The sequence below is a fragment of the Chiroxiphia lanceolata genome, chromosome 1 (assembly GCF_009829145.1).
Source record: "Chiroxiphia lanceolata isolate bChiLan1 chromosome 1, bChiLan1.pri, whole genome shotgun sequence".
Taxonomy (NCBI): domain Eukaryota; kingdom Metazoa; phylum Chordata; class Aves; order Passeriformes; family Pipridae; genus Chiroxiphia; species Chiroxiphia lanceolata.
The window spans coordinates 89,606,531-89,632,443 of NC_045637.1; the positions used below are offsets into that span (position 1 = coordinate 89,606,531).

A 25,913-nucleotide genomic window follows, 5' to 3' on the forward strand; every position below is an offset into this window, starting at 1 on the left:
AGAAATTTTACCTTGCTCTCCATAATACTAACGTATGACATTAGTGTGAGTAATGATAGCACACTATGAATTTTGATTCTGTGGCTGGTCAGTCATTCGAATTGTCAGTAATATCTGCAGATTTTAAAAAGCAGCAAAGGACATGCACACTCACCTTTTTCCATGAGACCTAAAAAAAAAAATATCACCTTAAAGGTCTATATTCAAAGGTGAAATGAGGAAGTGGGACTGTCTTCTCTCCAGATCTCCCAGACTGTGACTTCTCTAAGCTGCCAGTGAAGACAGGCAGATAGAAGGCCAAAGAAATGCATACAAGACAGGTGGATTGAAGTACAGCTACAAGCAACCTTGAGTGGCTTTTTTTAAGTGCTCGAAAGAATCTCAAAGAATAAATTTTCTTTACCACGAAATTTCAGAGCCAAGTTTTCTGTTACACTGAGCATTCAAAGAAGGTGGTCACTTCTGCAAACCTCTTTTGGAAGTACAGAATCTTTTACATTTAACATCGAAATGTCCCCCTGGTGAAGGAGTCAAGCAAATCCATAGTGAGAAGTTGTTTGTTCTCAGAGCATTATCAACTCAGAAAAATGTCCAGAACAAATATAATTTATCAAAGGTAGAAAAAATATTTGTCAACATCTTTATTTTCACAAAATAACCCATTAAAGAAGAATTAGTGGCTGAAGATTTTCTTTTCACCAGCTATTCTCTTTGGGCATTGGGCCTGACTTTCTTAAACCCTAAGAAGAGTATAACTTTAAAATGTGCCCTGATTTCTTCATCTTTTTCTGGTTTTGGCTTTTGCTTGTGGCAAGCTGCTAGCTGGAAAGAGGAGATAAATCAATAAGGTTTCCAGTTAGGGGATGATTATGCAGGACCATGCAGTTCTGACCATCCTTTTATCTCCATCCACTACGTACAAATGTAGTTCACCTTATTTAACATTTCTGCAAGGAAAAGGAAGCCAGTGAGCCTGGTTTTTGAGTATCACCAAATCAGACTCGTTAAGGTGGGAAGGCACCTCTGGAGTCCATCTAGCCCAGTTGCCCCTGCTCAAACAGACCCACCTAGAGTCAAATTGTCCAGGACCCTGTCCAGGCAGCTTTTGAATATTTCCAAAGTAGAAGACTTGCTCTTGGCAGAGATGTTGGTAAATATGCCATTATATTTGCTCTACAGAGGTCAACACAACCAAGTACTTGAAGCCGGTACTGTTGCTAATAGACTTTTAATAAGCAAGTGTTATATCAACATATGAGTGACATTTTTGCCAGGAAAAAAAAAGGAGGAACACCAAAGGACAGCTGTTTACACAGGGACCTCAGGTTTAGCATGATATGCAATTGCCTAAAACTGCCTCCCCACTCCAAAGCCAAGAACCCAATGGACTTTCTAAGAGCCTTCTTCTGTTCCCAATTTTAAAATAAGCAAATAGATAGAACCCCTACCACAAAATACAAAATCAGCATTTAAGGTTAAGTGTATCACTCAGCCTCTTCAACACAGTCAAGAGAACATTTTCTCCCAGTGAGAACTGTCCTTCCATATATCCCTTATGTTACCACTAGGCACACATGTACAGATACAGAAATTTAATCTGCTTTTCATTTTCTGGTTATGAAGCAGATCTTGACTCACAAAGCCTACTTGCAGGATAAACCAATGCAGGACCAACAGGAAAAAAAAATCTTTCATTTAAAAATTCTGAGTCAGAAGTTGACTCCCAAGGTATTACGTTGCTGTCCTACACAATGAATGTGGAAATTATTGGGATGAGATGTAAACCAATCTTGATAACCCCTGATTTTTTTTCACCAGAACACAGAAATTCAAGTTACTGATATGCATTATAGGCTGGGGTTTTTTAAGTTACACAAGTTTTTGTCTCAAAAGTTTAAAACCTTCATATACCCTCAAAGTTTCTCATGAATTTCAGAACTGAACTACTTTGAGACCCTTTGTAGTAAATAACTTTTTATAATCTGACTACATGTGCACAACTAGAGAGTCTCTGCAGTACAAATAAGTGCACACTTTAAAAAAACAAAGGGACAGAAGCGTAACACAGGAGAACTGGATCTTGCATGCTATCAGGTTTTTAGGGCTTAACAACAGGAACTGGGCCAAAGCACTCTGCATAGCTAAGCACTTCATTACCATGATGATGTTCTTACTTAAGACCATGCAAATTCAGGCAGGCCCATTCCCACCCTTTTTTATCTAAAAGCCATGACAGCAGAGGAGAATTTCCTCTACTAAACAATACCTCCTGGTTAATCTCTCTCACACCTATGCATAACTTCTGTTCTTCCATCTCTGCAGAGTCACACCCTCCCACCTGTCCCTGCCGTCCCCAGAGAGCAAAGCTAAACATCTCAGATAAACCAGGGGGGAAAAAAATAACAAAAAAGCCTCCTCATGCACTTTGGTGCAGTCTGGGGTTTCCTTCTGTTAACCAAACACACATTCAACTGAGTAATAAAATTACTCTCCAAGGAGGACTTTGGAAGCAGGGTTGCGAAAAAGCTGCAGCTTAGCACTCAGTTCTGGACTAACTTCATTAATTAAAGAGAACATGATGTAGACAATACTCTTGGAACATGCTTCTTTTTGCTACAGTAGCAGAGCAAATACAGCGCAGCCTCATTTTTACCCGCCCATTAACTCACTGTCCTTGATCAAAGACTATGTATACTGTCTATCCTGTTCAGAGCAGTTAAGGCTTAGAATTTAAATTGTAAACCTCAATATTTAAATAGAACTGCATATGTGATCTCTGTCACCTCATTTTCATGAATGGAAAAGAATATTCTGACACCAAAATTACATACTTAATTCTACCTCACCTTCTTCACTGACCTCCATCCCACACCGCCTTGGGTTTATTTCCTCATCCATCAGCGGGTCAAAGTAATTTCTGCTGTATTCATTTCCTGTGGAAAGCACATGAAGTAAGGGTCAGCGATTATTAGAAGCACATGAACTAAAATGTTAATTTTGAAATCGACACCAGCAAGCAAAGGGGCATTTTTTGCTACTTTACAAGCTTAATTTTTTTAACAAGTCCTCTAAGCCTACTGGTACTGCAATTATCTTCTTGTGAAAGGTCAGAAAAGGTAATTCTGGAAACAAGTGCACTTTATGTTACTTTTGCTTAGGAACTAATGAGAAAAAATTCTCAAATTTAGATGATGGAAAGATAAGAAAAATTAAAAAAAAAATCCAGCACCCCCAACATAAGCCAAATTATTCTTGAAACACATTGTACAAGTGAATTATCCGTATTGCAGAGGAATTTGTGTTTCACGGCTGACCCCTCCAGTTTCAACAGTTTTAAATTTCACCACTGAGGTTTCAACGTCTGGTGCATCTTTAATACTGTATTCAACCAGAGAAAGTGTTTAATTACAGAGGAGATACTAGGATACTGCCTCATTAATCTGAACTGCAATTATGCTCAGTTGGACTAGGTAACTAATCCAAGATTTTGATGGGGCAAATCAAATCATGTTAGCACTTTCTATTTTAACAGCTAATTTTATCTGCTCTTTAGAAAATAAACAAGTTTACAAAAAAAAGTCATTTGTTAGAATTATCAAGAAATAATGCAACATCTAGCTGCCTAGAGGAACTCATGATAAAAGCCAGAAGAATTTTCCTTATACAAGGAGGGAGGATGGACTTTTTCCTCAAAGTATGTCCTTTCTTCAGCAAAAATGCTACACTATTAAAACCATCCACATGTTTACTGCATTTGCAAACACAGTAAATGACAATTAAACAGAAAAAAAGATGTAAAATAATTATGTCCATAACAAATTTTTAAATTGCTTGAATCGACATTGATCTATATCCTGGCAAATACACAAAAGCTAAATGTATGAGGGGGTTAATTCATCCTAGATACCCTATGGTTGTCTACAGTGTATTTGTTTCAGGATCAAAAATAATCCAAGCAGCAGCTCCTTTTCAGAGACTAAATGAAACTTTGATATGAAACTAGGTTTAATTTATATTTCTGCACTGGCACATTTTGACTGTCAGTCTCTGTTCCTGCAATGTAGTAAGTACAAGAACTGAAAATTTGCTTTACCTTGAGGTCTCAATAAAGAAAAAATAAATGAGTTTCATTTTTGTTACTTTATCTGTCAACAACTACTAGGCTGGTATGAATCTTGGCAGTATGTAATCAAAGTCTTATGTACTGCAATAACAGAGCTATTCTACCTTATTCACTGTAATTGTTTTTCTCTAGCACAAAGCATCGTGATGTTATATGAACACCCCTTCATATGCTGGTAAAATATTTCACCTATGCGCTAAAAAAGATAATGATGATGCATTTCTTTATTCAATTACTTCATAGATGTAAATGCAAATTGCTGGGAAGTGTGTTGCACCTATAGAAACAATACTCAGCTCCTGTGTAGTTTTTTTGCACAGTCTTACCATCACAACGGCTTTTATTGAATTTTAATATCCCATGTGAGTCTGGTGTGAAACTTTGAGGACTAGACTTTTGGACAACTCCTCTAGACAGAATAATTGGCATTTAGGAGGAAGTGTCATGTTATATTTGAGGCTGCAAGGCATGGAAACCATTATTCAAAACAGAGATATGTTGACAAATACCATTAAATAGCTTGCTCTTTGGTCTTCTTTAAAGAAAAAACAACCTCAACAGTTTGAGGAGTATGAGATATTTTGTCCAGGGCTTTGGCTCTGTCGGAACCACATGCAGTTGAATACAGACAGTTATACAGAAGTAAAAAGAACCACCGGGCTTGATTTCTTCAGTGCAACATACACACCTTAAAACCTACACAAGCAGAATGAGTGGAAAACACAAAAATCACCTCTTCGTAGTGATTTTGTAGATAGCAAGCTATTTTAAACTGCAGGACTCCACAGAAGACTTTTAGTGAGGCTTTCAGAAGAGCTGAAATCACTGCAAGCCTTAGGTCACATCTCTGTGTGTTGGGGGGAGGGTGTCGTTTGTGGTGGTTTTGGTCTTTTTCCCCCTCTGCTCAACTCACACCTTGAAAACTGGTGTGACCAGGAGGTCTGGGCTCTGGGCAGGTCCTAAAATTTGTCAGGGGCAGTGGGAGTTGCTTTAGTTTTAAAATACAAAATTATCAATTTTAGTCAAGATAACATACTGCCCAAGGTATTTTGCTAATAACATTTTGTGAGCATGTGAGCGGATTACTAATCATCTCACATTTGCTTTCGGAAACATTTGAAAGTGTATAACACGTAAATTAACAGTCCATTAAGGAATTCATATTGCTCTACTTTGTGGTATAGACACAGTAAATGTTAATACAGAGCTTGCTTGTAGGTATTTTGAACAGCAGCATATAGCTTGATGTTTTCAGAGAGCAAGTTACTTTGAATACCTGCTCCTAAAAAGACTTGGCCAACTTTAGAAACTTAGGTCTTTGTTTTGACCCAGACGTTTCCTCAAACCCATTAATTCAATTTGAAGTCCCATTCATCCCTCAAAGTTGTGTTATTTCATGTGGTAAATGTGATGGATCATTCAGGAAATCAGAATTGATGTACAAAACTACAGATTATCTATAAATTGAAATAAAAATAGAAAGAAGGGTGTTGGCACAACAGTGACCAGGTGGGAATTTATACCGTTTAATTAAAGCAAGAGGAGTTGCTAATAAATTTAGCATAATCCTTGGATGCAGCCCATGGGATTGTATACATATTACTAGGACTGGATGAAACTTAAAAGATGCCTGTTAAACTAAGATGTCTGTAGTCAATTATGCAGTCTATGTCCTGAGAATACCACACCGGAAAGGCATGACTAAGCTGCATTTCTACATCATCTTCTACTCCACAAAGAGATCAGGTTGTCTGTATCAACTACACATCAAAGATATAGCATGGCATTTGAATAAAAGGCAACTATTCTATTCATATTGTACTATTGATCTGGTTTTTTAGTTTAATGAAAGAATAGACAAAAGTCTTTTTCATCTGTTGTGTCTCCTGACCAGTGTAAAAATTAAGGAATTATTAATAGCCAGGTGACTGATTACTAAAAGCTTGAATAAGCAATAATACTGGTGCTTGTTTTCAAAGTGATGCTGGATCTTGAAGATAAAAGAAAAAAATTTGACATGAGCCATCTTTCTTTAGAAGACAGTATGCAGATTATGGTCTGTGCAAACTTACCTTGCTATGTAACAAGTCCCTTTTCAGACAGCAGTGTGGTCACCACATCTACCAGTGACTTGGTAGAACCTTACTGGGCATTACCAAGGTGTGGCGGGTTGACCTTGGCTTGATGCCAGGTACCCACCCAGCCACTCTATCACTCCCCTTCCCAGCCGGACAGCGGAGAGATTAAGATGGAATACAACTCATGAGTTGGGATAAGGCAGTTTATTAAAGCAGAAGCTAGACGAAAGCTTGCACGCACAAAAGCAAATCAAAAGATTACATGGTTTGTTCTCTACTTCCCATCAGCAGCAGTGGTTGGCCACTTCCAAGAAGCAGGACTTCAGCACGTGTAATGGTTCCTCAGCAGGTAGCCATTGGAGACAATGAATGTCTGCCTTCCTGCTCCTTGCCATAGCTTTTATATCTGAGCTGATGTCATACAGTATGGAATATCCCCTTGGTCAGTTTGGGTCAGGTGGCCTACTTGTGTCCCCTCCCAGGATCTTGCCCTCGATTGAGGAAGGAATGTTACAGTGTTGGTGCTGTGCTCAGCAGTAGCCAGAACACCCGTGTGTTATCAACACCCTTCTAGCTACCAATGCAAAGCACAGCACTGTGAGGTCTACTATGGGGAAATGAACTCCAGCTCAGCCAGAGCCAATACATGAGGCAACTCATAAAAGCCTTTTGTATAAGATTCTATCTTTTGTATAAGATAGAATAAGAAGGAGTCATTTTGGAAAGATGAAATCCCAGTCTGAGAGAGCATTCTGACCCAAAGTGCTCTTGGAAGAGCAGCTGGAAATGGAAGAGTGTAGTTCTCCTTTCCCAAACCTCTCTTAAAGGTTCTTAAGAACTTAAGGCTCTGTGTTACCATATTTCTGGGTTTCTTCATGACAGCCAAAGCAGCATCCTGGGATCAGACTTGGATCGCATCTAAGAGAGGTGCACACCTCAATGTGGCCAGCAAGAACTAAGACTTGGGACCAAAAGAAAGGGAATACAAGGGTCCTACCTCCTGCATTTCCAACTACTTCACTTACCCTCCCTCATGTCATGGTGGGTCATGTGACTAGCACTCCCACTCACCTATTTTCATGATTCAGTACCTACATTGATAAAGTTTGATATCTGCAAGTTCCTTCTTTATAGATACAGGCCTTTGCTTCTATTCTGTACTCTGAAAAACATCTCTGAAGAACCTTAAAAAATTCATTCAAAAGAATTCTAGAATAAGAGAGGGAAAAGAAGCCTTTCACCTTAAAAAATCTCACAGGATGCACAAGTAAAGAAAAACAAAAATCATCAACGAAAACTGCATAAATGCTAGATTTACTTAGATCTAAAGGTTATGAAGATGTTAAAAACAGAACTACAGTCTTGTAATGAATTGATACATAATCTATAAAACAATGTTAACTCTCCATTCTCATTTTGGCAAGGAAAAAAAAAAGGATTATTGTGAGCTAACTAGAAGTTATACTTTTAGTTTGGGTTTTTAATTGTCCTTACTGAACCATATATTTGTCACCATGATATTTACCTCAGCTCATGTCTGTTACAAATACTTTTAATTAAATCTATATGTAACCTAGATCAGTCTAAATAACTTCTGAATGCCTTAATTAAGACTCTTTTGTTATTTTAGATTTATATTTAACATTATTGTTCATAAGTATAGATAAAGATTTTCTATTGTAGATCTAAAATAACATTATTGAGAAGTGCACCTTTAGTCCAGATTACCAAATATATGGGAAAGTGGTAGTGAGTTTTACATAGAGCTTTCATGAATACCTATCAGTATTCAATGAAAAATTATGGCTAATGGCATCCTCAAACTGAAGAACAAGCAAGTGACTGGACAGCAGAATTTATCTTGAAAACACAGCTTGTTACACACTACCAACACTAGGCTACTTCTCAATTTTTAAAAAGTTTTAAAGGTATCATATGTCATTTTCCTTATCCTCAGCAGAGACTGTAGGCAATGAATAAATCAGATAGCTGTGTCTTATGTTTATATTGCAAGCCTTGAATAAACTCACTTGTCAACTTTGACAGGACGCTGGCAAAGGGGCCGTTCCTGAGCTAAGCAGTGCAGACTGTGCCGCGCCTGCCCCGACTCTTGAAAAACACCAAATTGCGCTCATGGCGTCCACTATTTTTTCCCGCCACTCCACTCCTGGAAGACTTACCACCTTTGCTGCTGTTTAAGCAAAGGTACAGCATGGGAATTCGTGGGGGTTTTTTCCTTTTTTTTTTTTTTCCTTTTTTTTCCCTTTTTTCTTTTTCCTGCAGGCAACAGAGGGCACTCTGCCAAGGGATGCCAGTGTGAAACCTGCTACTTTTCCTGGGGACACACTGCTGGTCGAAGGCGTGAGAAAAAGATTTACTGATGATGGACTTTATTTAGGAACACTATTAGATAATGTGACACACGTCAATGGGGAAAATGGGTACTGAGTGCTCCCAGGCTGACAGGCTTGGCTGGTCCTACTCTATGCCAGTGAGGGAACTTGCAAAATTTTGAGGATCTGTCAGCACTATTATGAAGCAAACAATTTCCAAGTGTAATAAATTAGCCTTAAAAATATATATTCAGACTGTTTCTGAAAAAGTATTTCCCAATTACAAAATGCATCCATTCTTCACAATTCTTCTCCCCCTACCTTTCACAAATTCAATTTTAGCACATTACTTAGAAGAGTGGCACGGTATCCCTGTTGTTAAAATTGCATGCAATGGATCACGTTTTGTACACTACATTACACCTTGTGCCATTCTGCTGATTTCAATTGGATTACACATTGTGTAATTCAACGCAAAATTACTTCCAATGACAACCCTTTTATTCCTATGCATACATGGTGATCCATCATGCCTTGCATATGGGGTTTGGCATTTCCATTTCAAAGTCCCTGTTGGAATCAGAAAGCATGGAACCACATACATAGAACTTGAATTATTAGATATAAACTTTGCCATTCTTTAAGAAAAAAAGAGTACAGTTTTGATTCATATTTCTGGTCCCATCCTTTATGCAAATAATTTTGTCCAACAAAAATCGTCAGTGTCACAAGCTCCCATTTCCTTCACATCCAGTACAAACATGAATTTCCAGCAGATGCCTATTTTCTCACCTGTTTTACTGTCTTGCCAGTGGGCACCCACCACTTGTTTGGAATGAAATTAGACCCTGTTAAAAAAGCTTCAGCCTCCAGTTCTCTGTAAGGACTGAATTCAATGCACCTGCTGATATTTCTTTCAATTTGATATCCCACATGGCTCCTTCATGAAGCTCTTTTTTTGTCTGCATATTTCCACATCAAGGTCCTTGCCTAGTTACATTTTTGAGCAAGAGAGGGCTTATATTGTCCTGCCATAGTTGAACAATCTTTGCCAATAAGCATTTCTTAGCAAAGGCTTCTCTCTACTTTAGCTTTTGAGAGGGAGCAGAGATGCTCTGTTTTACAGTGGGATTTTTCCTGTAGCTCATATGCAGTACTGTTAGGTACATCCAACCTAGCTCTGCAGCTTGGAGGTGATGCAGCAGAGCGCCACATAGACACTAATTTGTTCCCAGAAGCAGTACAGTCATGTTAATGCCGTTCTGTACCTGGGCTAATTAGAAGAATTGTTACTGGTCTTCAATTGAAAAAAGCTTCTTTCCCTCCTTTTTTTCTTTCTTTTTTTTCCCCTCCTCAGATGTTGTTAATCTCTGTGGGCAAATTTATTGGAGCGTGATATGAGATGTTAACAGTGCCTGTTGCAGATAAAACAGTAGAATTAATTAGGGCTTTTGATTTTAGGAGATAATCTAGTTTTGAAAAAGGATTTGGGTATAGGGTATGATAGTGGGAAAAATGAATGCTTCTTGTCATCTGGAGTCAATTTTAACTTGAATCATTAATATTTGGGGTCAGACTGCCTCTAGTCTTTTACAAGTGCACAGGAGATGGGAGAACACAACTAGCATTTCTTCCATCTTCCACACAAAAGCCACAAATCATCACAGTTTCCAAAGGTGTCTATGCAACCACCAGCTTACAAGGCAGATTATGCAGTGGGACTATGCTCAAAAAGCCCCATCACTGGACTCTGCAGCTTGCATGTGTGGTTGACACCCCAGAAAGATCACATTCTAATTTGATCTGACATATATATTCTCTGTAGGGTTGACTTGGAAATTTTATCTATCTTGTGGCAATGTGACAAGTGCCATTCTACAAGGCTTTATGCAGTATTAGCTGGACCAAATCTGTGTACCTCTGTGTCTGTGGTGAAGACTAAATAGTACAAACCTGTGTAAGCCATTTACACACTTTCTAATCACAGTAGCTGAGGACAAAATGTATCAAATGCTAAAATAGATTAACATTTGCTTTACAGGCCTACAATAAAATGCTAAGTACAGTAGTCTTGTGTTCAGAGATTGCTTGTGACATATATCGTCCACCTGAAGTTGAGCAATTGCCCTTGTCTTCTCTGTCAAAAAGAGGGAATAGTTCCTAGAGGTTTGGTACTTCTCTCATGACAGTTTGCTGGAAGCCCTTTGCTGGGCAGAGACCTTATCAAGCCAGCCTGAACATTAGGACACTCTACAAAGTATTTTGGGCTTAAACCCCTCTGGAGAAGAGAGAAAAACTGATATTTGCTCACCTTCAGATCAGGTGTCTGAAAACTGAGAAGCTGGTGGACATAGGTTCTTGTCACTGCAGATTCAGATGATGTAATCCCGAATGTTTTTCCCAGGGAAATTTGTCTATTAGACCTCCCATTGAGATGGCCAACATGAAAATCTCTGCAAATTCAGTATTTGATGAGAAGAAGAAAGGTAGAAGAGCTGGTCAGACCTAGCCACGAGGAAACTCTCAGTATTTTAAGAAATAAAAAGAATTGCATCATTGTGGCAAAGATAAGGTTGTTGCTAGATGAACCTAATTTCACAAGCAATATGTGAAATAGATGAAGGTGATGGGAGCAATTAGCAAAGAGTCAGCATAGAATCCAGAAGAGAAAATAGGGTAGGAAACCATTGCAGCCAATTAGCAGGCTGAAAAATCAGGAGATTAATCTGAGTAAATAGTCAGCCAGTTCCCCTGGGCCACTACAACATTTAACAACAGTACCAGGTCTTCACCGATCATGGAAAGCATTCAGCAGAGAGTTACTCAATCGCCTAGTCCTGAACAATGCTCTACTGTTGGTGAAATGATGATGAAAATGGAATTTGGTCCATTATGGAAAATAGAACAGTGAAAGACACAGAATGGCCTAATAAAGAGAGGAATGGACCAGCTATCAAAGCTTTTATTTTTATTTCCTCTTCTGTCTGCAGGGCTCTGCCTCAGTTTCCCCACAAGATGCACTCTTAATCACAAGAATAATCCCCACTAATCTGGTTTGAAAAGTAAAAAAGTCTCTGAATAAGCATACCAAAAACATATAATAAGGTTCTTGCAAACAAAATCAGTTCACAAACTCTTCTTTGTAGAAGATATTCTAAAAGTTATGGGAGCAAAGAGAATGGAAAAGGACTATCATACATGTGAATTAAGCTCTTTGAGGGCAGATGCAGGCAAATTACAGTAGCATGGACCTCTCCACTTGCTATTTAATCTCCGAGTAATGCACGTTCTGCAGAGCAAACCCTTGTGCAGACTTAGGCAAATTCCAGGAACAGGTTTTAAGGCTGTCTTGAACATGCAGATGACTATTTACACTACTTCCCAATATCCTTAGCACGGAGGTGTGCAAGACTTCTCAAAAGTAGGTGGAGGTTTTTCTAGAGAACACTTCCCTCTAGCAATTGCTGACAGAGGAACAGTCTGTGACACTGCTGCAAGGTAGAGGAAACGACAGCAACCGTAGCTATTATTTGCTGCTATTAACAACGCAGGTGATGTGTGGAAAGATAATGGAAAGGCAATACCATCTCAGTGCCTTGCCTCCGAGTGCTTAGCCTGAAAATCCAGCCTGATGTTCATATAGTGTTCTCAACCTGTAATCTGCTAACTCCTGTGATTAAATAGTTGTGCTTAAGATTATAACTGGTTTTAAGCTGTACAGTTTAACACTAAGCATTGGAATTGACAAATGCCATTCCCCATTGAGCAAGGAACTGAACCTAAGCCTCAGGGCTGAGAGCTGGAAGGGCACCCAACAGCTGTGAAGGGGAGGTAAGCCCAAAAGGTAGAGTATTTTATTAATATCTGGGGAAGAAAAAAGGGAGAAAAGGAAAAGGGAGTACTATTGGGGCCTAAAACACTTATTTTACACAGGCTATGCTGTTGTGCTTGGTGTGTGGGCAGATCCTCCTAACAAATAGCTTTCCAGCATGGCACGAGTCTTGGCTCCTAGGGGGAAAACAGGGAGAATTCTGTGCTAAAATATTTCTTGTGAATGGCATAGTGGTTTCTAGGAACTGAAGGGCAGGAGAGGATGCTGTGGAAGTTTCCCCTATGATAGAGGTAGTTTTCAATACCACATGTGGTTTTGCTATGAGCTGAAGTGGCACCAGCTATGTAAAGCATCTATGAACATGGAGCTAGCAAAGAAAGGAAGGCTCAGGAACTGACCCCTTGGACTCTGGAGGACCCAGACCTCAACAGACTGATGCATGAAGAAATTAATTACCTGTAGACCTAGTCTTCACTGAGGACTGTGAAATGTGACCATTTATACATTACTACATTAATGTGATACTATATTTACCTATGCAGTTGGCTTTTCTCTTTCCCTCTTTAATGAAGAGTTGCTACACTTGGGAATGGGGAAAATTAGCTCATGAGGTATCGAAAAGTTTTTCCCAGGTTTCAGGCTTGAAGATGTTTTATCAACAGCCCTTGAAAAATTTGAACTAATCCTTGTGACTTCCAAACAAGTCCTGACACAAGTTAGACTAAGAATAATTTTATGCAAGATTGGACCAGATGATCTCTAGAGATCTTTTCCAATCTAGACTTTTTTATGATGGTATAAATGGATGATTATTTTTTTTAATAGCTGCTTGACTTAGAGGTAGGGCCATGTGAATAACTGATCTTTTGGTTAGCTGGATGAACAGAAGGTCGAGGAGGGAGACACAGTGTTGGGAAACAAAATTTTCCAACTCTCAGCAGAATTTCCTTTCTCATTACAGAAACACTTAGCAACATATCAAGGCATTGCATTCCAGGAGAAATGTCACAATTTCTAGTCCTTTCACAAAGATTATATTCAGTTAGGCTTTTCTGAACAAAATGCTACTTAGGATGAAAAATCAAAATGTTTAAAAACACATTTCAGGCTTTTAAAAAAATGTGTTGTTTTCTTGAGGGAACTATTCATGAATTTCTGAAGAGGCAACTGAAAGCATGGATAGTCTCCAGCGAGCCTGACTTCATTTTTTGCCAGATAGACTATTTCATTAAAAAACAATCAATCCCTTTGTCTGCTTAATCACTGTTCTGACAGGCTGCAAAGGAAAGACGAAGAATTCTTGCTCCGTGTAGCGTTGCACAGAGTCACATGAAGGCTAAATGGAAAGCCAAACCTAATTTTGCAAGAAGCCATTAGGAGCCGTGGGCTCTCCAGTCCCACAAGGATAAAATCTTAACACAACAAGGTCCAACATTTTAGAAGTGAATGCCTGAAGGTCTGCTCACCAGGCTGCACTTCCCCATTTAAATACCTGAGCTGGCACACAAGAGTACTTAGCAAGCAGCATTGCAACTTGCAAGTTTGACAGAAAACACTGGGTGATCAGGGCTGTTCAAAGCCAGACTAGTTATTTTAGTACCTTGGAGGTCTCAGCCCTTGCATGCATATTTGCATATTCATGCATGCACACAGTCCACTAGAAGTTAATGAGACCAATAAGGTAAATTTTTAAGTGGGTATTTAGGGAAGATTTTGAGTGTGACTTTAGGAATTTTTGTTTTTAAGCTAAATCTTTGCCCAAATTTTCCTCACAGTTCTCAAGATGCCTTTAAATTCTTTTTCTCACCTTCTTCCTCACTGGATTAATAAGTAAAAATAACCATTTTTCATAATATCCAGAAATAATAATAATTCAAAATGGAGTAATTAAATAATAAGTTAAAAGATATCAAACCTTTGCAAAAGGAAAACTGACATCAAGTGAATATTCCTATAGTTGTGATAAACCAAAATAATAAACAGAAATTGCTTCCTGAAGCAGCAACTCTTTTTGATACTGCATCAAAACTGAGCTGAAAAGCCAGGTTTGCTCCCCTGGATAAGCCGAATGAACAGGACCCTGCTCCAAGTATCTGAGCAAAACTGGCTGAAAAAAAATAATGAAAGATGAAGCAGAGGCAAGATGCCGATTGACTGAGGGCGTATGGGAGACCTAAGGACAACAATTAATCATGGATCTGTAAGCTGTTTAAAACTACTCAATGCTCGGGAGCAGCATCTGTGTACTCAGACTGGCTGCAGTTCCTCAAAAACGCAACTCAATCCAAATTAGGGGGAAGCACTGCCATGAGCACTGGTTCTCTGCATTCCCTCCCACTGGCAGAGAGCCCTGTACAACCTGCACCCCACCACAGGGAGTCATTGGAGTGTGGAGACAAAGCCTGGGTCTCTAAATATTTAGAGAATCCACGTTTTTGGCAGCATGTTGGATTCCCTACCCAGGGTTTGCACTGATGCCTGCTTGGACATGTCGGGATGGGAACGCCCAGCACAGGCCACAGAGTGTGCAGGTTGGATGGGGAACACAACCACTGTCGCTGCGTTTGAGGCTAATCAGGTTTGATGTCTCACCTCTTGGTTCAGCATGGGCTTGCAGCCCGAGTTTTTGTTGGTGAGCTGCAAGGGTGCTATCTGGCTTGTCATGTCTAATAACTTTCTCTTCTGAAGGCTGATATGCTGAAAGATCTGTGCTGCTGATGTTAAAAGCTGGATTTTCAATGCCTTCTGTTGCTGCTCTCTCTTCTTTTACTACAGAAAACAAGGAGGTCAGAAGAGCACGTTATAGCAAAGTGTATTTCAATGACAAGCAGAAAATTCCTTCTAGTAATTCCTTAGCTGAAAGACTCAAGTGTATCGTCCTCAAATGTCGCCAAAACAGAATTAGGTTAAAATTAACTCAAAAAAAAAAAGAATAAATGATTAAAATAATTACAAATTGCACCCTGACAAGCAAGAGCAAAATTTCGCCCACAGCCATTTGTCTGTAATTAGTTAATTAATCCTTACACAAATTATGAGCAATAACTCATCAAGCAAGGCTCACCCATCAGAAATTCAGCCGACTTGGATTTCTTCTGCTTAGTTTGCTTCAGAGCCTTCTGCTGGAACTTCTGGAGGGAAATTGTTAAATGAATAAATTAGCTAAAGAACGAAGATCATCCTTTATGATCCACAACTAACACAGTATTTTAAATATGGGATGGCATTGAAATGTCATTTAATTTAAATCTCTGCTAAAGGGGTCAAACACTAATTGAACAACAGAAGTGGAAGAATTAAATAAAATAGAAGAAAAGTTAAAACAAATGCCAAATGAAGGTCACATTAAAATACTTTGTTTTTCCCCAATTTTAATTAATGCAAAGAAACCTCAACAAATGAAGAACATTATAAGACTTGTCTTTCAGTATACATTCAAAAGCAACTGCTTTATTTTACTTGCAGAATGGCAGCATTTCATTTAGAAAAGTTTGGTTATGTAGCATATTTATAGACAGACTTCCCTGACATCCCCTGTTCTCCTCTTTTCTAAGTCCACTTACGTAACCAGTTTATTTGTTCATCACAGAGTAGCTAAAAATGAATGAGCTCTACCCTTTAGTACAACGCAATAGAATAAAAATAACACCAAAACTATTTTAAATGAGGTGTCACCAAAAACTGATCATGGTCCAGGGGAGAGAGGAAGCAAGACTCATTACAACAATGAAAAGTTCATTTAATATTAGAAAGATGCAATGACAGTGAAATTAAACAACGGGAGATCTTGGGGGACCTGAACTGCGAAAAGTTTTACAGTAATTCCCATGGGGAAGCAAGGCTCAAAAAATATATAATCACATTACCCTAAGGAAGGCCCAGGTACTAAGCACTGGCTTTGTAGAATACCTGGAGCAGCACCAGGCAAGCATCACATGTGGTCTCATACATGGCTACAGACCCCTATCACAGATGCTGACAATCAAAACAGGCAAAGATTATCAAACCAAAGCACATCTGGGAGTATTCATGAAAGCCAAAACCAAAGTAAGAAAACAGTTCAGACCCATTTATTTTAGAACATCACATGGCAGTTTCCAAAACCAGCATTTTTTTTTCAAGCCAGTTTCTTAATTGTCCAGTGATAAAGACCACTCCTGGCAACACAGCTCCTGGAAACTGTCAATACAAAAGGATTAATTACAAGAATCATTGAAAAATTGCATTTTTACAGCATCCATCTTTCCCATTTGATTGTGGGTGTCAATTTCCAGCAGAAAAACAGTGCTTGCAGCAGACACAATCAATAAATCTGTCAAAAATAACTGGACCATACCACTGACAGATAAATATAGATATTAATATTTTCATTGTTATACATGTATATATGCAGACGCACATATATGTTATTTTGGAAATATATTCTTCTTCTAAATTCTAAATTAAGACTTCCTCTAAACTAAGACTAATACCCTACTAAAAACCAAATGTGTGAAAACGACTAGACACATTCTGAAAGCTGCAATAAATAAATACAATAAGAGAAATAATTCCTACAAACCACATGCAGAACAACTGAAGTTAATGATAATTTTGACATGAGTTCAATAGGTTCAGAAATTTACCCTACTGCTCCTGATTTTTTCACAATTGAAAAATCATTCAAAAATACATATTCATTCAGTTAGTATCTTTAAAATTATACCTGTTTTGCAATATTAAAGCATTGGTGCATTCCTACATGCCATAAAATTTTAATTGAGTCACTTTTAAAGATTCCAGAGTATTTGTAACACTGCAGTGTGATAATTATCCTTATTATGCTGTGAATAATCATCACAAAAAACCTTAAACTTCATGTTAACAGCTAAAGAAAACAATATCAAGACAAAAATTCTGGGACAAATTTTCAATTATATAAAACAGTACACATCTGCAACTTCGATGGAATTAAGATGATCTGTATTACATTCCGTGTATTCTTTTTCCATGTCAGATTTCCCTAGCAAAACTAATTGCACGCTATATTGACTATAGTCAATTTTCAGCTGTTTAAGTCTGTAAAATGCACAAGCTCCTTTCACAGTAAAAAGAAGAAAAAAAAAATGTTCTTCCTCCCCACATACAATACAGATGCGTAGTGGGGTTTAATGTTTTGGAATGGGTTTGAGTAGGTGTGTGTTTTGGGCATTTTATTGTTCAGGGTTTTGTTTTGGCATTTTTGTTTGTTTGTTTGGGAGGAGGAAGGTTGTTCGGGTATTGGATTTGGGGCGAATTTTTTTTTACTATTCAATACAGTTAACACCAAATTTTGTTTTTTCAGTGACCCAACTGACTACATTCACTTCAGTCAAATGCAAGCTAATATTTTTAAGTAGTTGGTGTAACAGGCTTATGATCCCTACTTACTACAAAGAGATTATATGCTTGTCCCTTAATGCAATCATGTTTTTAAAATGTATTTTTCATGAGTTTATGTTTTAGAATGAAAGCAATACCTGGTTTTCAACTACAGAGAGAAATTCTTCCAGGATTGCTTCTCAACATAACTGAATAACAGAGTATTTGACTGGTGGCTTTTGTGTAATCAACACGTGTTCTTGTCACTTTGTGCTTCAGAGGAAATTAGAAGACATTTTCCTTTCATACCTATTTCCAGCCAATTTCCTCATCCTTCTCTCTTTTACACATGAGCAATTTTAAGCAGTGTAAATAACATTCTTTCCCCCCTTTCATTTTAGGTTTCCTTCCCCAGCCCCCTACCATTATGATACTTTGTCTTCTCATCAGAGAATAGGCAGGAAATTATCCAGTGGCATTTTATATTCATTTTTTCCTTAGTCACTACTAGTTAGTTTATGTATTTATGCAAATTTATATCAAAAGCAAATGTTTTTTAATCAGTTCACACATATCTACAAAACTTAGGTTTCCAATAGCGAATTAAATAAAGTTTTTCGGTGACCACTTAATCTTTGCAGGCAAAGTCCAGTTATGTGAGCATACCTAGACAAATGCACATGAACACACATCCATATAGAAAGTCTCCATTCTAATTATGGAATATTATCTGAAAATAAACATAAAAAAAAAGTATTCCTAGGAAAAAAAAAAAAAAGGAGAAGTTTCACAACCTGAGGCCAGAGCCTCAGGAGATACGAAGGCTGTGCTGGTTTACACCTGAGGTGGAGGGGGTACAACTTTCATCCACAAACCAAACACATCAGACCTGTCCATTCACAACTGGCATATAGAAAGGGGACGTCCTTTGCTTGCAAAGTCAAGTTTAAAAGGTGACGTTGCTGCTGATAGCAATTCATCCTATCTCAACTCTCTATCACAGTTGCTGAAAAATAAAAATTCTTGCCTTTTAACACTCAAGTCTTTTTTTCTTGAGTGTGCTGCATTACAGCAAAGACAAGGGGAGTTAGGAGTGTCCGAGCACAGCGCAGACTAGTAACCATGTCATTCAAAAAGTGATCTAAATCGTTAAATGCTTTTTTTTTGCACACCATCATCATTAAAACGCACCGCCTGCTTTCTGATACTGACTGAAACAAAGGAAAACCGGGAGTACCAGAACCTGCAGTACTCACATCTGCAGGAGAGCAGCGAGCACCACAACAACAGCAGCAGCAGCAGCAGCAATGGTGAGGGAAAAAACCCTCATTTATAACCAGTGACAACTAAAACCTATGAAGTTTTTAAAAGAATGTGATTGTTGTCAAAAGGAATTGGGTACAACAATGCTGCGTTCAGCTCTGGTTCCACTCAAAGCCGTGGCTGAGGGGCTCTGGGAAAGCTGCTGGAAGGCTGGTGGGCACAGACCAGCAAGAAAGTGAATTTTGCATACTGTACGGATCATCGCTCAGTTCAGGGCAGTCATATTGAATCTGTGATCAACCAATTGTGCTTCATGAAACCGTCAGCCCTCATTTATGTCTAGCTGTTTTCTTCTGTCCTGCTGTAAACAAGCTCTGCTCTGAGCTGTCTCCCTACCCTTATCTGCTTAGGAAGATCACACAGACAGACCTCATCAGCAGCCTTAGAGTTAAAGTTAAAGTTACTGCTTCCAGACAGCAGTCCCCATGCAAGCTGGAAGTCAAAAAGAAGAGCAACTTTGGAATGACAGAGTTTTAGTTCCTTTTAGGAAATGCATACCTTAGATTCATACACATACTGGCATGTTATGTCTCTTTCATGAAATTAAATTAGGTGTTCCTAATATGAACAACTGTTTCTAACATCAGCAAACTAGCTCAGCAGATTCATCTATGCTTTTGTTTGTAGGTTGGTTGTCTTGCTGTTGGTTGTTGGGGGTTTTTTTGGTGGTTTTTTTTGGTTTGGTTTGTGTGTGGGTTTTTTTTTTTGGTTTTGTTTTTTTTCCTTTGAGGCCTTGTTTGAACACAATCAAAAGACAAGTATCTGGAAATATTGTCAATCTGGTAGGGCTCCAAGAACCTAATAATTCCTGAAATGCTCTAAGGAATGTAATGATGGTAAACAGGAACAGGTATGTTGGCTTCTGTTCTCATTCACTTCAGTGAGAGCATTAGCCTTTCAACATAAAGCAGAACACAGTTTTCAAAGAATGATCCTCTTGAATAAAAAGAGATGATGGAGCCTTACTAAACACATATTCCTCTGTGAACACACTCACACACACACAAATGCGTTTGTTGGTATTTACAGCATTTAATTCTTGCAACCAGCTGCTAAGTCCCTGTTAAGTCTTTCCTTTATGCAGCTGGAGCTGAAACCTCTTCCCTTCTCCTAGACTATTACTTTGTCTATTTAAGGGATGGCAACCAAAGAGAAACAGCTTGTAATTTGCACCTGTCAGCTTTAAGCACTCCATGTTAGATTTTGCAGAGAGCAAACTCTACATTGCTAAAGAGAATGAGACTTCTTAGGGTCAAAAATGGTTTTTAAGCTGACTCTGCAGCAATTAATAAATAAACAAATAAATCCCCACTTTGTTTAAGCCTATTCTAGCTAGACAATAAGGCAAAAGGAAAAACCCTGTTGTAAAAGAGCACCTCAGTGTGTAGGTAGAAGATGTAACCTCATGTGTCTAGTCTAATATAATACCAGGCACAGCTAAACATGATTGAACCTGTACGCTGGCCACGCAGGAGCACATGGGAGAGCTTTGGCTTCTTCCCCCGTAAAATTCAGAATTGCTTCAGAAAACAATCAGGTGCAAAGAGTCCTTCTGAATTTCTACAAACTGGGGTGCCTTTTGAGGACTCATAGTAAGCTTTGCTACCTAGATGGTCAGGCCTGCGAGAAAATTATTTTCATACAGCTAAAAAGAAATATAAGCTCCACTCCTGCTCCAGAGGTGTGCAAGCATTGCCATGCAGAGTCCCACTAGCTGGAGTGTAAAGCAGTGAAGGTGTACATCAAGGAAGTAACCCACGTATGATCTTTCAGTCATACACAAACTATCTTAGCATGTTTACTTCTTGCTAGAAAACAAGTGCTTTCAGTCAACTGCAGTATCACTTACAATTGCATTTAAAGAAACAACAATCTCACTGGTGTATTCATTTAGTTACTGAGAAGCAGGCTTTTCATTGCTTGCTCTTAAAATAGAAAAGCCCTCAAAAAACTCAAGCTGCAGAGCTGATGACAAGAACAAAAATGCCAGGGGTGAAAAAAAACCTAGAAGGGAAATAAAGTAAAACACACAATTTATTAAAGAAAACATTGGTACTGCATTTTGATTTCATAAATTGTCCCCATTTGTACTTCCTGTTTAAACAATAACTAACATGATGATGGGTTAAATGAAGTTGAGATTGTCACAAACATGGCCTCACTAGTAATTAATGTAGTTTAATATGGTTGTTGGCACACATCTCACATGACAGATAATGTTCCAACATGTCACTGATAGGACCTTTCAGCACAGCTTTAGGAGATCTACCAGGCATTGCCGAGGTTGGTTGGGTCAAAGGGTTGAACCATGTGTAATTCAGAACAGAAGAGGTCCCACGGTCACTCCACAAAAACAATTACACTACTTATTTCACTCCATCCCTTGCCCGAAATTCACAAGCCTCACAGTTTCAGCGCAGTCAATCTCACTCTGCCCTGGGGCTATGAGCCACATGAAAATATGTGGTGCTGTGTTTATAAATCTAATCAAAAATAGAAACAGTAGACAAGCACAATGAGGTCCTACTATGGATCATGGGAATTCTCTAAATTCTGAAGGCACTTTTGTTTAACTTCTCTGGGCCTTCTCCTACCATTACATTGTCTGGTACTCTCGTTAATCATCCTCTTGACTTGTCAATGATATAAAGGAGCCTATACGTCTGCTGACTTCCCTCCCATCACACTACAAATAATATTATGAAATAGCAACGGTAGGAATAGTCCCTTTAACTTTTCCTTTTCAAAGCGTGGTTTTTCTTCACTTACCTCCTTCTCCATGCCAGTCTGCCCTTTCTCAGACCTGCAGCAAAAAATGCTTCCTCCTGCAACAAAGGAAAGGCAGCATACCTGAATTTTCAGTCTGCGCAGTTATTAATACCACTAGATTTAACAGACAGACTAGCAGAGCACTAGCCTAGAAACCTGCCAGGATAGGGAGCGGAGGGGGGTCCTTCCTGATGCTGTCCCTACTCTGACCTTGCCAAAGAGCAAAGGGAGGATATAGAGCTGTTTCATCACTTTATCTTTTTAAAAACAAATTTGCATCAGGTCACAAAAAAAAAAGATAACAAATATAAACAAAAAACCCACATAATTTAAGCTCATATGAAGAACTGCCAACAAAAACAAGGTTTTGAGTGGAAGTAGCCCAGAAGTAGATAATTCCTACCCCCAGACAGTAAGTACTAAAATGACTCAGAGTTTGCTGTGGCATACACCTTATCTGAAGACTACAGTACCAAAGCTGTCAGACTCAGGAAGGCTTCTGTGATCTGGTATTTCTGTGGGTCCCATTTGTGCCTCATTCCTTGTTCTGTGATTTCCATTAAAAGGAAGAAAATTGTCCTCTACTTTGAGGTTATAATTAAGCAAACACACAATAACTTTACAAGTTATATATCATATCAGCAAAAATGCCTCAATTTTATACCAGCTACTTTTTTCTCTCTATGGGAATAAAATTTATTCATTCAAAATGGCTGGACAGGTTGCCCCTGCGTTCACTGAAATCAATGGTAATTCAGTCTGACTCTGCACTTGCAGCACTTGAATCACAACGAATAACAAGCTTCTTCCTTTGCCAGCTTTTCCTTTATGCATTTACACAAACATACATTCGGATTATTTTGCTGAGGCTGAAAACAAAACAAGATATTGAACAATTAAAAATATCCCCTCAGAGTCACTCAGAAGCTCTAGCTGACCTTCTGGGTCAGAAGATGCCCTATACGGAGTACATGTTTGGCCCCAGCTGAGGAAACCCTCTCTCCTGAGGGCACCCAGCAAAGAAGTGCCTAATTCTGAGTACACACTGAAATTTCATTGAAATCAATACAATGGACAGTGGACAGGGCCACAAATACTCCATGGAAAAAGGCTGCATTGTTGCTTTAGCTGCTCAGTAATGAATGAAGATCTGAGCTTTTGCTGATACTGAGAGCCTACTGACCTTTGCCATCACTCCTCGATTTTGGTGCCCTTCCTGGGGTGCCAAGGCCATTGAAGCAATGCTGAGGGCTGCAATTCCAGCAGCTCCCATTCTTCCTACAGCCAGCCCTGCCCAAACAGCCCCTGCACCATAGCCCATGTCTGTCACAAAAAACATGCTCTCTGCTCCATGGCATTATGTGATATTGAAAATAAAGCCCCAGCAAGACCATGCAGGTAGGCTCAGGTCATGTAACTAGTTGTTGTGTCTCTGAAAACAACCCCAGAGTCCCAGTTCCAAAATCTGGGATGAGTTTCCAGGACAAGGTAGTACCTGCTTTACTTTTCCAGCTACTGGAACTGTACATCCACTGAATGCAACAGGTAACTAATTTCATGCCCAATGGCATGGCATATTCCTTGTTATGACTCAAACACGAGCAGGAAAAAAGAAGCACCTGTATGAATCAAAGGCAATAAAAGTTTGAAGGGGCTCCTTCCCTTTTCAAAGGGCAATTGCAAGAAGCTGTCAGCAGAAGAGAACTGATCAAGAGATAAGCTGTAAATTCAATGTTTTCATCCATGGTCAAACTCTGCTCATTGGAGAGGAGACAAAGATGCAACAACAAGAACTTCCAAAGCCGTAATAGTCAAAGGAATCTAAACATTAATGGAAAGACTTGAAGTTTCATCTTAAAGAATGTGGTTGACCAAACAAGGACAGCACAGACAAAGATCACAGAATCACAGAACCAATTAGACTAGAAAAGACCTCTGAGATCATCGAGTAAGATAGATAAACAATGAGGTCAGAGGAGATATTAGGTACATTAGTTCCTAAACAGTGATTTTCTTAGAGTTCAGGAACTTGCTATTATTTGGGTTTTCTGGGAATTTTTTTTGTTAGTTTGCTTGAGTGGGGGACACTTTGGTGTGTTTTTAAATGAGGGTGCTAGACATTGTTTTTTCTTTATTCTTTATAATACCAAACAGGCAACACAGTCAACACTGCATTAACTGATGTTGACTGTGGCCTTACTTAACCTCACCAGCCTATTTTCTTTAGCTGGATAACAGCTGAATCATTAGCATTAAACTAGCTTGCAGTCCTGAAAGAGTACAGCAGAAAGAGAGTACATGATTTTTCCATCAATCAAAACACAACATAAAAGATATTTGAGATACCACCAGACATTTTATTTTATACCCAGTTGATGTGTTTTGCATGATTAAGGGGTGGACTTCAGTTACTTTTAGGTACATTTGTAGTAAAATGGCGAAATAAAACTATTACTTAGACATTCTTAAATTGGATACCTTTGCCTTTTTTTTTATTTTTGTTTTTTTTTGCCCAATTTTGCTTTATTTTCTACCAGAGGAAAAACTAAGGATGCTAGATTAAGTTGACAAGATATATTAATAACTTTCTGTAGTGAAAGTAATCTATTTTTAATGCAAAAATGGAATTGGAGAACTGAACAAAAATAACTCTTAGCACCACAACTCCATTAACAAGCTCCTACCACCAGTCCCACATCCGGAAGAGATCAAAATAACACACCTTTCCACTGGAGCATGCTCAAGTGCATCTTTCTCACAGTAGTGGATATTTTATGCTGTATCAGCTACTAGAAATGACTTGGACTGCATGAAAAGCCAGTATACAATAAGGGTCTTGCAAATGTAGCTGTAAAATATACTGTTTCCACCATGCTGGTATGCAGAGGGGGAAAACTGTCCTGTTTGTAACCATGTACCCAGCATCTCCTTAAAGTACACCCAAATGCACAGGCACATTATCACTGGCCAAGGAAAGCAATGCCAGGCTCAGCTAAGGTGTTGGTGATTGCTGGCAGAGAAATACCAGGTTCATAGCAGGAGTAGCAAAGCAACAGTCTGTCATCATGGTGGCTGTCTTCGCTCCTTTCTCACCTTCACCTGGTACACAATTTATCACATGATAAGAAGCAGTGCTGTGGGATCTCTGTGCTACAATATCAGCAGAAATCACTGAGTAAATGATAACCCTAACAACCTACTTGTAATTCCCTTTGGACTCTCTCATAAATACCAGGTAGCCAGCACTGGTCTTTAAGAAGTATTTCTTCAGGGGAAAATTGCACCTCCAGTGCAGAGAATCCATCAGTCACTTAAATTCAGCAGGACTGACCTTTGAAGCCACAAGCACTGTGCTTATCCTTCTTTCATCATCAATTTTGGGAGCAGGTCCTTCACAGTAACCTCAGATCCATTCTATACTTTCCCTTTTTTTATTTTTTTTTCAATTTAAGAAGTAAGAAGCTTACTGCAAATGTCATTATAAAGATCATTAACACACTCAAAATTAAGATCACATTCAATTATTTGATAAGTTGTGATGTTCCTACCCTTTTTCTGTGATTTTTCTATTGATAAACCTCAGTAGGCAGCTAAGCATCACTTGCCTGCTCACTCACCCTTTCTTCCAGTGGAATAGGGGAGAGAATCAGAAGGGTAAAAGTGCAAAAACTCAGATACAGACAGTTTGGAATCATAAAATGTTTTGGGTTGGAAGGATCTTTAAAGATCCTCTAGTTTCAATCTCCCTACCATGGACAGGGACACTTTTCCTAGACTAGGTTGCTCAGGGCCCCATCCAACCTGGCCTTGAACAGTTGCAGGGATGGGGGATCCACAGCTTCTTTGGGCAACCTGTTTCAGCATCTCACCACCCTCACAGTAAAGAATTTCTTTTTAATATCTAATCTAAACCTACTCTCCTTCAGTTTGAAGCCATTCCCATTTGTCCTGTCACTACGTGCTCTTGTAAACAGTCTCTCTCCATCTTTCTTCTTTCTTCTAGAGTCCCTTCAGGTACTGGAAAGTTGCAGATAGAACACCTTGAAGCCTTCTCTTTTCCAGGCTGAACAAACTCAGTTCTCTCAGCCTTTCCTCATAAGAGAGGTGCTCCATTG

The 25,913-nt window shown here is 38.9% G+C and overlaps 1 protein-coding gene across 5 annotated transcripts in view; it reads right to left on the reverse strand.

Moving 5' to 3' along the window:
- OFCC1 (orofacial cleft 1 candidate 1) overlaps positions 1-25,913 on the reverse strand; it is a 191,375-nt gene that overhangs the window by 150,250 nt on the left and 15,212 nt on the right. For 4 of the 5 annotated variants that reach the window (XR_004360692.1, XM_032709283.1, XM_032709291.1 and 1 more), the window contains exons 2-5: positions 21,799-21,854; positions 15,431-15,497; positions 14,959-15,135; positions 2,847-2,933 (exon numbers count right to left, since the gene is read on the reverse strand). Coding sequence is in view for 4 of the 5 variants with exons in the window: in XM_032709283.1 (XP_032565174.1) it covers positions 2,847-2,933; positions 14,959-15,135; positions 15,431-15,497; positions 21,799-21,810 (343 nt within the window). In the remaining variant the exon portion in view is untranslated. Of the gene's footprint in view, positions 1-2,846; positions 2,934-10,845; positions 10,939-14,958; positions 15,136-15,430; positions 15,498-21,798; positions 21,855-25,913 lie in introns of those variants that run through there. The other variant, XM_032709301.1, reaches the window with a different exon arrangement.